The sequence below is a fragment of the Acinonyx jubatus genome, chromosome B2 (genome assembly GCF_027475565.1).
Source record: "Acinonyx jubatus isolate Ajub_Pintada_27869175 chromosome B2, VMU_Ajub_asm_v1.0, whole genome shotgun sequence".
NCBI classification, from domain to species: domain Eukaryota; kingdom Metazoa; phylum Chordata; class Mammalia; order Carnivora; family Felidae; genus Acinonyx; species Acinonyx jubatus.
In genome coordinates, this window is record NC_069385.1 from 9,127,874 (window position 1) to 9,143,112 (window position 15,239).

Consider the following 15,239-nt stretch of genomic DNA (forward strand, 5'->3'; position numbering starts at 1 on the left):
GAGAGACTAGGGGTGCCTTTATAGTGTGAAGGCACCTAATACAGAACGCTCTTCTTTCCCACCCTGGTTTCAAAACAGTGGAGAAACACCGGAAAGCTTTCTTGTGCTAAAGCAGCTGACGGGAATGTGGCCTACATCTGCGGGCAGGTGGACATCCTAGAACCACAGAATTAGAGGGGTATGCCGCCCTCCCAGAGGTGGCCCTGCACCACGTGGGCCTCCCAGCTGGGGCTGGGCCCTACCACACATGTGGCCCGAAGGGGCAGAGCCCCCCTCTTGGCCGGTGAGCTGGCCCCAAGAGAGACAGAGACAGGCTTCACATGACCAGGTTCTCCTTCCAAATGAAGGCCTTTTCCATCGAGGGGACAGGGGAGGCCAGACGCGTTACCCTCGTGGAGCTCCCTCAGAGGGAAGGAAAGAGTCTGTCTTCCACTCGGAAGTGAGGTAGGTGTTCCTCAGTTATGGGATCTTCTCAGTTGCAAGTTCCAGAAGGCCACGGCCAGGCTTTGGGATAAAGGAAAGAGGACGGATAACACCAGAATTCTGAACTTTGGGAGAGTCACAAAACCCAGTTTGTCAGCGTCTCTACCCATTTGATCACTACCTGCTGGCTAGCACCCGCCCCAAGGTCATGAAACCCGGGACGGGAACCCCAGCAAACTCGGCTCTAAGACTTAACATAGCTTTGGGATCCAGGGTAGGCTGCTTTGCTTTCTTTCATAAACAATTTCAAAATAAAGGCAGGTCTTGGGAGACGCATGCCTAACATCCCAGGTGTGTGGTAGGTGGGTCCAGGAGGAGAAGCATGTTCTAGGAGGGTCGGACATCTTGAGAAGAAGAGGGCTGCCTGGAACAGCAGCTCTGCACCGAGTACCCACATGGCGTGCTAGGTCGTCTCTGTGGCCTCCCCGGGGGAGGTTTTGTGGTGACAGAGATCAACCAGCAGAGGAGCTGGCTAACGACAAGGTTGTGAGCCATTGCTAGTCTAGGTGCAAAACGGGCTGTTCTGGCAAGGAGATGTGCAGAAACCCAGAAGCTCCTCTTGCTTGGTGGGTGCATATGCAGGGCAAGGGGCCGGGCAGACAGCTCGGACGGCACCATAGCAGCCATCGCGGGGAGGACCTGCTAGGGAGGACCGACACACAAATGAGGAGATCCCTTCCCTGAACATCCCTTAAGTCTAAGCCCTTGAGTTATCAGCCGTGCCAGACAATCCCCAAAACAGAAAGTATGACCAGAAGAAGGATGTGCAGAACGGAAAGACTGGATAGCAAGGCCTGGGGACCACCTGTTTTCTACCACATCCCGACGGGTGGAGAACAGCCTCTCCCGGCTGCTGCCCACAGGGCAAGAGCATGTCTGCAATGACAGCACTCTGGAGACGGGGGGGTGGGGGTGGGGGAGGATACTACATGCACGGCGTTGAACCCATGTGCACCACAGATAATCAAGCAGGTCTGTAGAGCACAAGGAGGTGGATGTATACACCCAGTCTACAGACATATTTTGTTTGGCTTGCAGCATGTTTTGGAAAAAAAAAATTTAACTCACTGCCAAATGTAAGAATTGGGAAATTTCATGTCAAAATCAGGATTTCAAGCTTTTCTTGAAAGGGTAGACATGTGGCAGGATAGGCTCACATTCTAGCCTGGCAATAGCCATCAGCAGAAACCGAGGGGTGGCTGGTCCTCTAGACAGTCCTGCTTCTCCAGTGACCACCATTCCTTCAGTCTGGCTGCTTCCCCCTGTAGCATTCTCGTCTATAGTGGGGTCTGCAGTGGTGCGCCAACAATCCCAGATAACGGCAGTTTGGCACCCGCTCCAGATCTTACAGTTGTCTTTGGATGTCCAGCCATCCATGCATTCCTGAATCCAATTGGTGTGTGTGTGGGGGGGGTCCCTTGAGGACCAAGTCCCAGGAGGTGGCTTGGAATTGCAGACTGGCCAAGTGACAATGCCAATTTCATGGGAATTCACAGGAAGTCTGCTAAACCCCCAACAGCCAAAGGCCAAGTTTTATTAAGTGTGGTCTTTAGGGGTTTCATCTGTCTTGCTCCCCCCTGTAACCCACTGCATGACAAGAAGCAGGAACTCAATATTTGTTGAATGACGTACGTGGTCCATGTTTCATCCTAAAAGCATTGCTCACGATGTTGTAAAGACGAGTTCATTCCGTAGATATTCAGTAAGATCCAGCCAGGTCAGGTAACCTTCAGCACTTGCTACAGAAATTTGTCTGCCCTGTTAGCAACCAGTTTTTGTTGTTGTTGTTGTTGTTTATTTTAAGTGCCAAATCTTCAGTGTACGTTCAAATCTCTAGGATCCACACATTTCAATGCTTAGTGAGATAATATAGTCACTACAAATGCGCAGGGCTCTGTGTTTGATTCAGCCCAATAAATATTTACTGAGCTCCCTTTATCTGCAGGGTTCTGTTCTAGGTACATGAGCTACTAAGAGAGCAGATTCTGGCTTTCCCTTCAAGGAGCTCACGGTCTGAGTAGACAGCAATCCAAACAAATGCTAAAGCTACCTCTGTCATGCCGGACATTTCCAGCTCATTAACCACTTTATTAACTTAGCTTTTGTGAAACCAAAAAAAAAAAAAAAAAAAAAAAAAAAAAAAAAAAAGAAAGAAAGAAAAAGAAAGAAAGAGTCATGATAAAAATGTTTATGGTTGATTATATTTTGCAACCAAGCACCTGATTAATAATAAGTAATTTATTCGGGACCTAGTCAGCTTTCACATTCAGTGTATTTTTTTTTCCATGTAAAGCATTAAACCAGGCATGGAAGAGACACATCAACTTTAGAACAGGGGCTTCTCCAGGGGAGGGCTAGGTGGGCTTCAGTACTTTCTTTTTTTCATGAAATGTGAAGATAATGTGATAAAATATTACCATTTGTTAAATCTGAATAGCGGGTACATAGTTGTATATTGAATTATTTTTTGAAGATGAAAACATTTTGGGGCGCCTGGGTGGCTCCATTGGTTGAGCGTCCGACTTTGGCTCAGGTCATGATCTCGTGGTCTGTGAGTTCGAACCCTGCATCGGGCTCTGTGCTGACAGCTCAGAGCCTGGAGCCTGCTTCCGATTCTGTGTCTCCCTCTCTCTCTGCCCCTCCCCCGCTCATGCTCTTTTCTCTGTCTCTCTCTCTCTCTGGCAAAAATAAATAAACATTAAAAAAAATTAAAAAAAAAAGAAAACATTTTATAATTTTTACAAATTATAAAACAACATGCTTCCTGATAATACAGAGGAGACATAAATCCATTTCCCGGGAAAACTATCGTTAGGAGCAGCATGGGTTCCACTTTGTGCCCTTGGGGCCCCTGAGGGATGTGGCCCTGTCTGTCTCTGGCCTATGTGACTCTAGTCGGCTATATTTGGGTTATTGTCTGTTCTTTGTAATATTTCTGCCTCTTTGCCGTCAGGTGTTGCGTCTTACTGCTGTCAGGGTGTCTGCTCATACCTTGCCGCCTCCTTTTTAATCTGCTGTGTCCTGGGAAAAGAGCTCATCAAACTTGTTAGAACCCCAACTAAAACTGGAATGAAGGGAAACACAGAAAGAGTCTTAATAGATGAATTGTTTAAACAGTTTTCCCCCACCATCATCTGCTTCTCAAGGGTGTTTGGGGATCTAAGGAAGTCAAGCGTTTTCCAGGGCACAGCAGTAAGGCGTGTTGGATAGAAAACTAACCTGACTCCTGTGACTTCGATACTAACTAGCAGTGTTCATTCATTTGTTTATTCAACAAACATACATTGAACGCAAACTAGGCGCCAGGCACTGTTCTAGCTGCTGAGGGCATAGCCGCGAACAGACAGACAGGAGGAGCTTCAATTCTTGTAGGGGAGGCAGAAAACAGCCACAAACAAGCAAGACACAGCAGAGAGCGTGAGGTGCTCTGAACACAGCAAATGAGGTGAAGGAGCAGGGAGCGACCTGGGAGGTGGCACTTCTTGTGGAAAGGTTGGGACGCGCTCTCGCAGAAGGCAGTATTCGGATAAAGGCCAAGTTGGCAGAGATGGGGGAAGGGCATTCTAGGCAGAGGGAGTGTCACATGTGAGGTCCCTGAGGCAGGATAGGTTTGCTACATTCACGGAACAGAAACTCTGGACAGCCGGGGCACGGTTAGCACAGCACCAAGGAGACCAACAGCGGGTGCAGGTGGAGAAGCAGGCAGGAGGGGATCCTGAGGGGCCGAGGAAGGGGTGTGAATGTCATGCTAAAACCCACTGGCTGGGGACATACACAACAGGGCACATTCTGCGAAGCCGCTGGTAGGTCTGCTGGATTGGATGCCAGACGGATGAAGGATGAAGTGGGGTCAGGGGATAGAGAGGAACTCAGGCTGGCTTCTAGGTTTGGGACCAAGCAACAGGGCTTGGATGCGCCTGCTGTTTGCCAAGAAGGGGAAGGTTGGGAGACGGGAGACATCGAGTAGAGAGTTGTTCCTGGTGGGGGAGGTCGGGGCTGGGAATGCTATGTTAGCCTTGGGACTGGATAACATGGCCTAGGAAGTAGCTGCACACAGGTAAGGGCCCAGAAATGAGCTCTGGGCTAAGCCTGCGGTAGGAGGTTGGGGAGAGGGCCCTGGAGACGGGAGAGCGGAAAAAACAAACCCTAAGAACAGAATGCTCCCGGGGACTGTTATGTGTGGGGAAGGCTGCTCAGGAGAAGGGTAAGATGAGGCAGAGAAGTTTGGCCCCTGGATTTAGCAAGACAAAAGTCACTGGCTATCTTGACAAGAGAAGTTTGGGTGCAGAAGTTTGGGCAATTAACTTAATTTCTGTGGGGCTATTTCCTCTGTGAAGTGCGGGTCATGGAATAAATGACATCTGAGGTCCTGTCCACTACCACATTGTACAATTTGTAAGCTGGATTAAAAAAAAAAAACAACTCATAAAATGATCAGAGATAAGAAAAATGAGAAAAGATGCTATACTAAAATTTTAGGGCATTTATTAGTTAAAAAGTTGTGTGGTCATTAATACGCTTCTACATAAAACCCAGTAAGGCTATTTATGCAAAGTTTTAAATAAGCTAAGGAAACTTTAAAATAGAACACGGAGTGGCCAGAATTCTTAGCAGACCCAAAGTATAGAAGTTGTTCGATCAAAACTACGAAGAGACTCCTTCTAGCTTATTGGCTGGGAAGTCCCTTAAACATGATCTCTAGACACAAGGCAGTGGCCACCTGTCAGGCTGCCTGAGTTCTTACCCCTCCTTTGCTCTTTCACCCACCGTCCTGAATTTTCACACAAGGTTATTGAGTCCTGAGAAATAACCCCAATTCTTGTTTGGCCAAGGGCACCCTGCGGTCTTCCCTATTGCCTGTTGCCTATTCTTTTGAAGTGAGAGAGACTAGAGACTGTCATACTATTTGTGAACTTTGGTTGAGATAATTCAGCACCAGTGAGGAGACAGGCTCGGAGGTGATCTCGGAGGAAACCTGCCCTCGAGGGATGTGCCTGCTCTTGTCCTTGCTGTTGTGTCTAAAGCCACCTTGAGCTTCCCAGACTTTAGTATAAACTTGCCTGAAGAACTCCAAGCAATTTACCAACGGCCTTTCACCAGGTTCAGGGGGAGACATAGGATTTCCCTCATCTAGCTATAAAACAGAAGCCCTGAAATGAGAAGGGAGTCGGCCGTTCAAGGTGATGGGCAGGTTCAACGAGAGCAAGGAATGGAATCCAAGACTCTCAGCTCCCAGTCTCCTCACTTCTTTCCGTGACATGGATTACCAAATGTGAACAAAATCATGATCTACAAATACAGGGGGATAACTTTACAAAAGAAGCATGAAGGGAGGGGTAAGTAATATTTGTCAGGATCTTGACACATCCTAAGTCAGCTGTTCTCAAATTCTGGTATACATCAGACTCACCTGTGAGCTTGTTAAAGCCATAGATCCCAGGGTTCACCTGAGGCTTACTGGCCTGTCATTCCTAGAGGGGCTCTTTGGATGATTCTGATAATGCACACTGCGGGCGCCTGGGTGGCTTGGTCGGTTAAGCGTCCGACTTCGGCTCAGGTCATGATCTCACGGTCCGTGAGTTCGAGCCCCGCGTCGGGCTCTGTGTTGACCGCTCGGAGCCTGGAGCCTGTTTCGGATTCTGTGTCTCCCTCTCTCTCTGCCCCTCCCCTGTTCATGCTCTGTCTCTCTGTCTCAAAAATAAATAAACGTTAAAAAAAAATTTAATAATGCACACTGAAGTTTTAGTACCACCGTCCTAAGCAATTCTCATAGATGCCTTGGAATTCAGTCTTCTGTGTGTCCTGGGGCCACAGGAGGGAGAGTGGGAAGGGGTTTAGGTCCGAATGTCAGATGAAAATAAATTTCTCCTGGTAAATCCTCTGAAAGCACTCATAAGATACAGCACAAATGTTTTTTGTGGGGGCAGAAAACCCTGTACATGTTAGTATAATGCTTACAGTTAAGATGCGAATACGTATGCAAACCATGCCTCTGTGCTATTTTAACTCACACAGGAAATTATGCCTACAAGGCAAAACTAAATGCTCCACTCTGTGACTCAGTGACCCAAGAACACCATGGAATATGTATTATTATCTCCATTCTGCACATGAAGAGCTGGGAGCTCGTCACTGTAAGAGACTCGCCCCAAATGACCGGGACCAGAATTCAGACTTAGCTCTATTTGCTTCTGATCTTTTCTTTTCATTAAACTTTTTGAGATTATCTGTAGATTCACATGATGTAAGAATGTGATCTTTTCATTTGGACCACGTTGCCACAGGCCAGTTCATTTTTAAGCATTCCCCTGAAGGGCAAAGTTCGGAAATGCTCCAGAAGGTCTTAGGGCCACTGCTATTTCAAACATCCAATTTAAAAGATGATAAACTGGGTAAGATAAAAAACAAAACAAAAAAAAGATTAGAGGCCTATCCTATGAGAAGAGTTGGGGACCAAACATGGCTAATGAGACTCCAGACAGTGACAATGAGCTAGAGATAGCATGCTAGGAGTGACCAGTTCCATCCAAACTATTATCACTGGAGGGTATTTAAATCTCTTTTCATAGTTCCTACCACAGTTACATCTCATTTTAATATAAAAGAAAGTCTCTCTTCAGGAACACACTTGTCAGAATACAGGACAAAATCTCAGAAAAGGCCTCCGGCCACACCTGTGCCCCTGCAACGCCGTGGGCCTGCAGCTTTGGGGGGGGGGGTTACCCTGTGAGCCAACTGTCCCTGTGACAGGTTAGGCCTTACGGGGAGGTTGGCACTGTGCTAGGCACTTTGCATGCTTTATTTCATTTAACCCCTACCTGTCCTTGCAGGAGGTGCTAGTCGCATCCCCGGTCGACAGACGGGGAAACTGAGCCTTAGAGTCTGGTGCTTTGCCCAAAGTCACCGGTTACTGTCTGTGCCAGGATAGATTTGAGCACTGTTTTAGGCATCCTCCACATATCACCTCTAATCCTCATAACGACCCCACGAAATAGGTGCCATAACTGTGCCATTTTACAGATGTGAAAGCACACACTAGCTCAATAACTCACTCAACTCAGTAGGGAGTTAGTGGTGAGCCCAGGAAAGGAATTCAGGAGAGGCTCTGCTCTCAAGCATTGAGCCTGCATCACAATCACCTGGAGGGCAGGGAGACACAGATTGCTGGGCCCCAGCCCTAGTTTGTGATTCCGGGGGCGGTACCTGTGAATTTCCATTTCTGCAAGTTCAGAGGTGAGGTCGACGCTGCTGGCCTGGGAAGCACGCTTAGAGAACCACACTGCCTTAGAGTTAGCTGTCTTGATCACTGAGTGACAAATCCTACTGCCCACCACAGTCCATGTGTGTTTGTGTTTTTAAAATGTCCTCTGGAGAACCATCTGCAAAAAAAAAAAATACTTAAAACAATTCCTAGAATTCCTGCCTATGGAGATTTTACCATAGCTCTGAGTTAGTCAAGTCAAATTAGACCACAATGTGCCCTTTAACCGGAGCGTTCAGCCGTGGAGCGTCTTCTATGCTTGTGTCCTAAGCCGAATCCGAAGGCAGGAGCTCCGACCACGTGCACGAGAACGGCGGCCCGCGGGTCTCAGAACCCAGCCTCGTCCTGGTGCAAGAACTACAAAATGACCTGACCACAGGGGCTGCCCCACTCTAAAACGGCCCAGGCTCCCCTGGGGCCGCCGGCTCCTTTGGGTTTATTTACGTTTTTCCCCCCTCTGTCCGCTGTGGAGCGAACGATCTCACACCCTACATCTGTCATTAGGACTCGAACCCTAAATCCGGCAAAGTCCTCCGCAAGGCAAGGGGACAGGCAGCGAGAAGGGAAAGGTCTTTACGACACAGGCGGCGGGGGACGCGCCCACCGGGTCCCCGCGCCCCTCGGGAGGCGCCCGGCGGGGTGGGCGTGGCGTGGTTGGGGGGCTCCGGGCGGCGTGGGCGGGAGGCGCCCCGGGGCGCGGGCAGCGGCCGCAGCCATCTTGCGCGCCGGGTGCACCTCGCAGGTCGGGCGGGCGGGGCAGTTAGGGGCGCGGCCCCGGGACCCCGCCCCGCCGAGGACTCTCGGGAGCGCGGGCCGCGGGCTCACTTCGCCGACACACCGACAGCCGGGAGCGCAGCGGTCTCCTGCAGGCGCCGCGGGTGAGCCGGGAGCGCGGCCGAGGCCGGGGGGCGGAGGGCCGGGGCCGGGGGGTCCGCGCCCCACGGAGGGGATCGTGGCCCGGACTCGCCGGCAGGTGTGGCGGGGCCCTCCCGGCGGAGGGGGCGGGGGGCTTGCGCGGGAGCCCGGAGCCGGTGGTGCCCGGGAAGAGCCGGGGTGGTCCCCGGGCCGGTGGGGTCCCTCGTCCGGCCCTTGGCGCACGGTTCTCTCTTTCGGCCCAAGTAAGAGGCAGGTGAAGCCGAACCTTCCGGCGTGGCCGCCCCTGGTGCTCCAGACCTTCCTCTTTCGACTCTGTCCCCGGGGGTGCCCCACCCGAAGTGCCCGCGGAGCCCGGGCTGCGCGGGCGCGCGTCCTGCCCGCGCCCCTCCCGCCTCGCTCGGCCCGTGGCCCTCTGGCCGCTCCGGGGCGGGGACCATTTTTAAAAAAGTGTTTCTCAAAGGCTTGACGGTTGCGGTTTCAGCCCTGGGGCAAACGGTTGCTTCACAAAGTGAAACTTGCTGTCGGCGGCGTTCCCGCCTGGCTTCCTGGAAGTCCGAGAACTACCTCGGTGTACCCCCCACCCCCACCCCCACCCCGCCCCGCTCCGCTTCCGCGTCCCCGAGCGGGACCCCGCGCCCCCTCCCCGCCGCCCACGTCCCCCGCGCCCCCCTCCCCCGCGCGGCCCGGCCCCCCTCCCCGCAGGGCCCGCCCGGCCCGCCGTAATTGCAGGTTGGGCGGTGACTCACGCCGGCGCCCGCCCGGCCGGTTCTTAAGCAGCAGCGCGCGGGGCGGGCGCCGAGTGTCGGGCGCGGCGGCGGCGGGAGGAGGAGGCGGCGGCGGGCGGCTGCGCGCTCTGAAGGGCTCTCCTCTGCCTGCAGGTCGGGAGTGCGGTCTCAGCTGCTGCGGCAGAGTCGAGTTTCCAGGGGCTTGAGGAGAACCCGCCAGGAACCGAAGATGCCGAAACCAGTAAGTGACCCAGCGTCGGGGCGGGTCGGACGCTGCGGGCGTTCTTGCCCGGCGGCGCTGCCTGGGCGAGGTGCTGGGGCTCTTCTTTGTGCCACCGGGGTTCTCGTGCAAACGGCGAGACGGCCGGAGTGGGGAATTGTCTCCCCGCTTCGGGATTCGTTGGTCCTTTTGTGTGGAACTCTTGGGAAGTCCACTGTGCTGCCCCTCTTTCTACCGTCTTTTTGTTTGCGAACGCCCCCCGCCCGCCCGGGTACTTTATGCTCTTTCGTAAAAGAAAGTTTGGTCTGCTTAAAAAAAAAAAAAAAAAAAAAAAAAAGTGTGTTCTAATGCAACTTGGGAGTTGTTTTTTTTTTAAAGAAAAGTCGGATGGCTTCCGAAGGCACATCAACTCCGAGTCCCTTTAAGCACCGGAACCCAGTTCACCCCAAGTCTGCCTTTGGTGCTTTAAAGGGCGTCCAGCTTAGAAGACCCCGTCTTTCTGGCGGGCAGCTTCCTGCCAGGCCTGTGAAGTTGTGCTCTCTTAACCTGGGAATTTGCTGCTGGCAGCAGGATTCCTATCTCTGAAAGCGGTTTAGTAATGAACTTGAATTGCAGGTGGAGGAAGGTTCCCCTGCGCTCCTGGTCGTGCGCTCCTGTGCTACATCATAAACGTCAGCTGATTCTGGTGCCCACACCTCTGTCCCCTGAATCTGATTAGGCCGCTATCAGGGTTAGATTGCTGGCCAGGCCTGGGGTGAATCACTTTCACTGAAGTTGTGGGAGCAAACAAGGCAGGTGCTTTGTGACCGGCGTTTCTTGGAAAGTTGTATAGATTTACCTGCTTTAACACAGGGGAACGGTGACCAGATGCTGCAGAGAGGCTTTAACTTTTTTTTTTAATGGTTTTAAATCATGATGAAGAAAATTTCTGGATTCATGAAAAATTGGCAGTGAAAGATACATGTGGGATTTTTCTAGTTTTTCAAACAATTTGGTTCTGTAGTCGATGTTTATGTGCTTTTTCTACCATGAAGTCGTAGATTCTTAATAAAAGGAGCTCTTTATTAATAAAGTCTGTACTGTTAGGTTAAATAACCATGTGAATATGCTATCAGAGAAGAAGTCAATATAGTTTTGCGTGAATTACATGATTAAAATGATTTGTTCATGATGTAGAAATTTTTTTTCCTACACAAATTTATTTTTTTCTATTTAAAAAAATTTCTTTTAGAGAGCACAAGTGGTGGGATGGGTGGGGGGTGGGGGAGAGAGAGAATCTCAAGCAGGCTCCAGGCTCAGTGCAGAGCTGAAGCAGGTTCCATCCCACGATCTGGGATCATGGCCTGAGCCAAAATCAAGAGTCAGGCTCAACCGAGTGAGCCACTCAGGGGCCCCACAAAATTCTTTTCATTTCCACTTGCACATAACATCCAGGCCTTACAATGCCTGTGATATAAAACTGACCTAAAAACACAACCTTACTCGGGGCACAGCCCCCATGCAGCCTTTTGCAGAGCTGTGGTCAAGATACTACTGTAGGTATGGTTTTCTTTATTTCACTAAAAGAAAAGATGCAGAGTTCAGTTTTGAAGATCTCACTCTGAAAAAAGTCAGTAAACCAGTTTCCTGTTACTGCTTTTCTTTCTCATTTCTCAAAGTGAACCATAATTTCTTTTATTCTGTTTTTTTGTTGTTGTTGTTGCAGTAAAATAATACATAATATGCAATTTGCTGTCTTAACCATTTTTTTCAGTGGCATTAAGTACATTCATCCATCTGTAGAACTTTTACATCTTTCGAAACTGAAACACTGTACCCATTAAACACTAACTCCCCATCCCCTCCTCCAGCCCCTGGCACCCACCCTTCACTTCCTTTCTCTATGACTTCGACTGCTCTGGGTCTCTAATATAAGTGGAATCACACAGTATGTGTCTACTTGAGACTGGCTCATTTTAGTTTAATGACCTCAGGGTTCATCCATGTGGTAGTGTGTATTAGCATTTCCTTCCTTTTTAAGGCTCTTTGTATTTCTTATGGCAGGCATATTTTAATTGTATGTGTAAATATAGAAACATCTGAATATTTGGGGTTTGAGGCTTCTACCTGATCCTTTGAATTCAGTATTTTTGATTGATATGTAAACTGTGAGTAGACAACTTTATAAAAACGGTGTAAATGAAATATGTATTTGCTGCTTTCCCTCTTAATACTGCTTCTCGAATCACTACTTGCTAGAAAGATTGAGTGTTCTCTCTGGCAAGCATCTGTCCCGCAAGCTGCGTGTGCAAAGTGTGGGTGGGTGAGGCAGCTTGTCTTCGGGGAGTTTATAGTCTGGGACCTGAGCCCAGACACATGCAAATGCTAAAATAGAAGCTGGGTCACTCTGAGTGCCACCAAAGAGGGAAACAGGCTTAAGTCAAGTGTAACACAATTAAGAGGAAAATCATCCGATGGGGAAATGGGTGGACTTCATTGAGAACCCTTCAGCTGAGTCTTGCTCTAGGCCTGTGGGTAGGATTTGATCGGCCTGGGCACTCAGAAGGAGAGCTGTTGTCTGGTTTTACTTTTCCCACAACTGCTTTGGGGCTCTACTCTTGTGTGACTTGTAGACAGACTTCCAGGGAGAATGATCTGAGGCCTAGAAGGCAGTACGTACGCCCTCTGCTCAGCTGATATGTTTGGCCTTGTGGGTCCTTCTTATTTGGAGAGAGCCGCGGGGCGGGGGGGGGGGGGGGGGGGGTTGTGCCCAGGGAGCGGTCTCAGGACCGCCTGTGGTTCAGCCAAGGGTGACCTGTGGTATCCTTACTTCTTACCACCACAGTTGCTCTCTTCATCATGATAGGAAGGAGGCATAGGGCGGTAGGAAGGAAAACCACAGCAGTCAAGCTTAGGAATGAAAAAGGTGTTGCATTCAAGGCTAAGCTCTCAGAATCTGTTTTCTGAGTTTAGCCGCGAGCTGCCTTAAGTGGTACTGGCAGATGCCATAAATGTTCCTTTCTAAAGTTTTGATCTGGAAGTTTCTGATATAAAAGCAAATATTCTCTTCAGTAGGAAAACTGTGAAAACAGGTTCAAGATTCCACCTTTTGCCAAAATTTGAAGATAATTTCTCAAATTGCCTTGTCTCTCTGGGAATATATTTTTTCCCCTTGGGTAGATACCCAGTATGGAATAAGTCCTTGTTTCTTAGCTTGTTTCTGCAGGCTCATTGTCTATAAAATGGGACTGCCAGCGTCCTTAATTCATATTGTTGCGCGAGACAATTAATGTCCACTAAATATTTCAACAGGCACGGGATTTACTGAATATACACTGATACATTTCCATCCCCTCCATCAATTGAGAAGCACACATGGGATATGTTTTGTGTATCCCTCCGTCTTCAAAATGGGCAGATGGTGAATTAGCTAAGATTTTCCCATGTGGTGGTGAGAAGTGCTGGCTAGGATTAGTCATTTGTCATCATCACACTGTAAGGCACAATGAGTGTATTTGTACATTCATCCATTAGTTCAGTCATTTATGCGTTACTATGGTAGATGTTGAGGTTACCAAGATGAGCAGGCACAGAAATAGTTCTTGTCATCATGGATTTACAGTCTGTTGAGGGGAACAGACAACAATCCTAGAATAACTTGATTGTGTACCATGGCATGCATGTGGTGGTGGTGGTTGGGGGGGAGAGTTAATCGGGCAGGACAGGAAGGCACTCCCAAGAGGCAGTGACTATTCTGAGCAATGTAAAGAATGCAGGGCCATTCACTAGGTGAAAAAGGGAGGCAAGGAGTGTACCAGGCAGAGGGAACCCACTTGTGCAAAGGTCCTGTGGTAGAAAAGGGGGAGGGGTAGGATGAGTTCAGCGTTCCAAATGTGGACGAGTATAGCTAGGGAGAAAAACAGGCCAGCTGTGCCTAGCCTAGTAGGTCTTAAGAGGGCATTTTCAGGGCTTAACTTAGGGGGAAGCACTGATGGGTGTTGATTGGAAGGAAGTGACCTGATCAGATTGGCTTCTGAAAGGTCACTGCACCTGCAACATGAGAATCAGTAGGAGGTGAGAGGTGGAGACTGTAGACTATTGGAACAGCCCAGGTGAGGGGTGGTAATAGGATCGACCAAGGCAGTGTGATCCAAGTGGAGAGAGGTGGGTGTTAGGGAGCTCTTTGGGAGGTATACGTGATAGGACTTAGTGATGGATTGGATGTGCAGGGGCAGAGGGCGGGTGGAAGGCTGACTTCTGGCTCCTGGCTTGCATAACTGGACGGATGGTAGTGCCATTCACTGAGATAAGGAACCTGGAAAAGGACTGGGTGTGGGAGGGAGGGTTGAGTTTGGTTTGTACTTGCTAATAAATTCGTGACTGTAAATGATGAAAGGAGTCCCTTTGACTTCTCTCATTATTATAACCGCTACCTCCTGAAATACAATACAGATGTCAGTGTTTTTCTTAAGCTACAGGTTTTTAAGTCCACGTAAAGTAAAAGTAATCCACCGGCTTCTAATTTTTCTTCTGAGTGCGTGTACACATTACACATAAAGTTAAAGGTGAGGATTAATTTAGTGCCGTGTTCTCCGACTTTAGTATAGGTAATTATCTGGAGATCTGAAGATTCTGGAGTCTCTCACAGTTCTACTGAATCCCCGTCTCTAGGGCTAGGTAGGATGTGCTTTTTCTAGTAAGCTCTCCAGATGGTTCTGAAGTGCCCCCAGATTTGGGGAATTGCTAATTTCATAAGAAAGGGACAGTTTTTACATAGTTCTCCCTTTGGAACCCCACCAGTGCGGTGAGGCCCTCTTGATACTGGTGGTTGTGTGTGAGCAGAGACCAGAGCCTGTGGTGTGTTTTGGGGGGGGGGGGGGCGGCAAAATCCAGTGTGATTCCAGAGCACCCATTCAGGCAGATGTTCTTGTAGGGAACATCTGTGTAGGAGTGGAGACACAACCACCTTCTTAAAGTTCCAGCTTAAATGCCTTGGGTGCCATCATTGGTATTTGGAATGCGGCTGGGGTGGGGATAAAGGAGATAGCTGGATGGTTATCAAACTCCAGAAAGACTAGCTAAGATGTCCAATTGAATCTCTCTGATTTGAACTTCTCTCTGTGGGGGTTTGGTTGTGGAGCTTAATTTGGCCGCCACTGGTGTGTGGTCTCAAATTTTGGCTGTCTTTGTTTTTAAAGGGGAAGAAAAGCCGGCCGTTTTCCATTAAATGGCAGGGAAGAAAGAAATCCCATTCTTATGTTCCTCTTTGCTCTTCAGGCCTTCCACACTGGCCTCACTTAGTTACTGGTTTTTTTGTTTTTTTTTTTAATGTTTTATTTATTTTTGAGAGAGAGACAGACAGATAGTGCAAGCAGGGGAGGGGCAGAGAGCGAGGGAGACACAGAATCTGAACCAGGCACTAGGCTCCAGGCTCCGAGCTGTCAGCACAGAGTCCGATGGTGCGGCTCAAACTCACCACCTGAGCCGAAGTTGGATGCTCAACCGACTAAGCCACCCAGGTGCCCCTCCTTAGTTACTATTCTAAGTAGTAATGTGATTTCTAACAGAAATTTCATAAACTTACAAATACTTACAGGTTGGGTAAGGAAACCATTACTATTCTTACTGAATTACCATAATTTCTTTATTTTACTTAAACTTCTGTTTAAGTGTCTTTGATAATTTGAAGATTCTT

General features: G+C 49.2%; 1 protein-coding gene across 1 annotated transcript in view; it reads left to right on the forward strand.

Annotated features, from left to right (window-relative positions):
• The first annotated feature begins 8,497 nt into the window (after positions 1 to 8,497).
• EZR (ezrin) overlaps positions 8,498 to 15,239 on the forward strand; it is a 50,634-nt gene continuing 43,892 nt past the window's right edge. The window contains exons 1-2 of the mRNA XM_027056536.2: positions 8,498 to 8,622; positions 9,499 to 9,586. Of these exons, the coding sequence (XP_026912337.1) occupies positions 9,575 to 9,586 (12 nt within the window). The 5' untranslated portion in view covers positions 8,498 to 8,622; positions 9,499 to 9,574. The remainder of the gene's footprint in view (positions 8,623 to 9,498; positions 9,587 to 15,239) is intronic.